A 516-nucleotide genomic window follows, 5' to 3' on the forward strand; every position below is an offset into this window, starting at 1 on the left:
CCCCGCCCCCGCCCATGCGGTGTCGGCGCTCGCAGTGTCCCCGGTGCCGCATGAAGCTGTCCCGCCACATGAACTTCTTGGCGCAGACGCTGCACTCGTAGGGCTTGAGGCCGGTGTGAGTCTTCATGTGCTCCGTCAGGTGGTGCTTCATCTTAAACTTCTTGTTGCACACCGGGCAGTCGAAGGGCCGCAGGTTGAGGTGCATGTTCACGTGCCGGTCGCGCATGCTCTTGTGCGAGAAGGCCTTCCCGCAGTGGCACAGGAAGATCTTATTGCCGTCCCCGCCGGCCGCCCCTCCGGGGGCGCCGCGCCGGTGTGAGTCTTCATGTGCTCCGTCAGGTGGTGCTTCATCTTAAACTTCTTGTTGCACACCGGGCAGTCGAAGGGCCGCAGGTTGAGGTGCATGTTCACGTGCCGGTCGCGCATGCTCTTGTGCGAGAAGGCCTTCCCGCAGTGGCACAGGAAGATCTTATTGCCGTCCCCGCCGGCCGCCCCTCCGGGGGCGCCGCGCGCCGC

General features: G+C 65.1%; 1 protein-coding gene across 1 annotated transcript in view; it reads right to left on the reverse strand.

The window, feature by feature from the left end:
• Positions 1-516, reverse strand: part of Zbtb22 (zinc finger and BTB domain containing 22) — a 2,371-nt gene that overhangs the window by 353 nt on the left and 1,502 nt on the right. The window contains 2 exon segments of the mRNA XM_033766605.1: positions 7-321; positions 378-427. Coding sequence (XP_033622496.1) covers positions 7-321; positions 378-427 — 365 coding nt within the window.

This window comes from Fukomys damarensis, unplaced genomic scaffold, assembly GCF_012274545.1.
Source record: "Fukomys damarensis isolate Sample0158 unplaced genomic scaffold, DMR_v1.0_HiC HiC_scaffold_20, whole genome shotgun sequence".
Classification (NCBI taxonomy): Eukaryota; Metazoa; Chordata; class Mammalia; order Rodentia; family Bathyergidae; genus Fukomys; species Fukomys damarensis.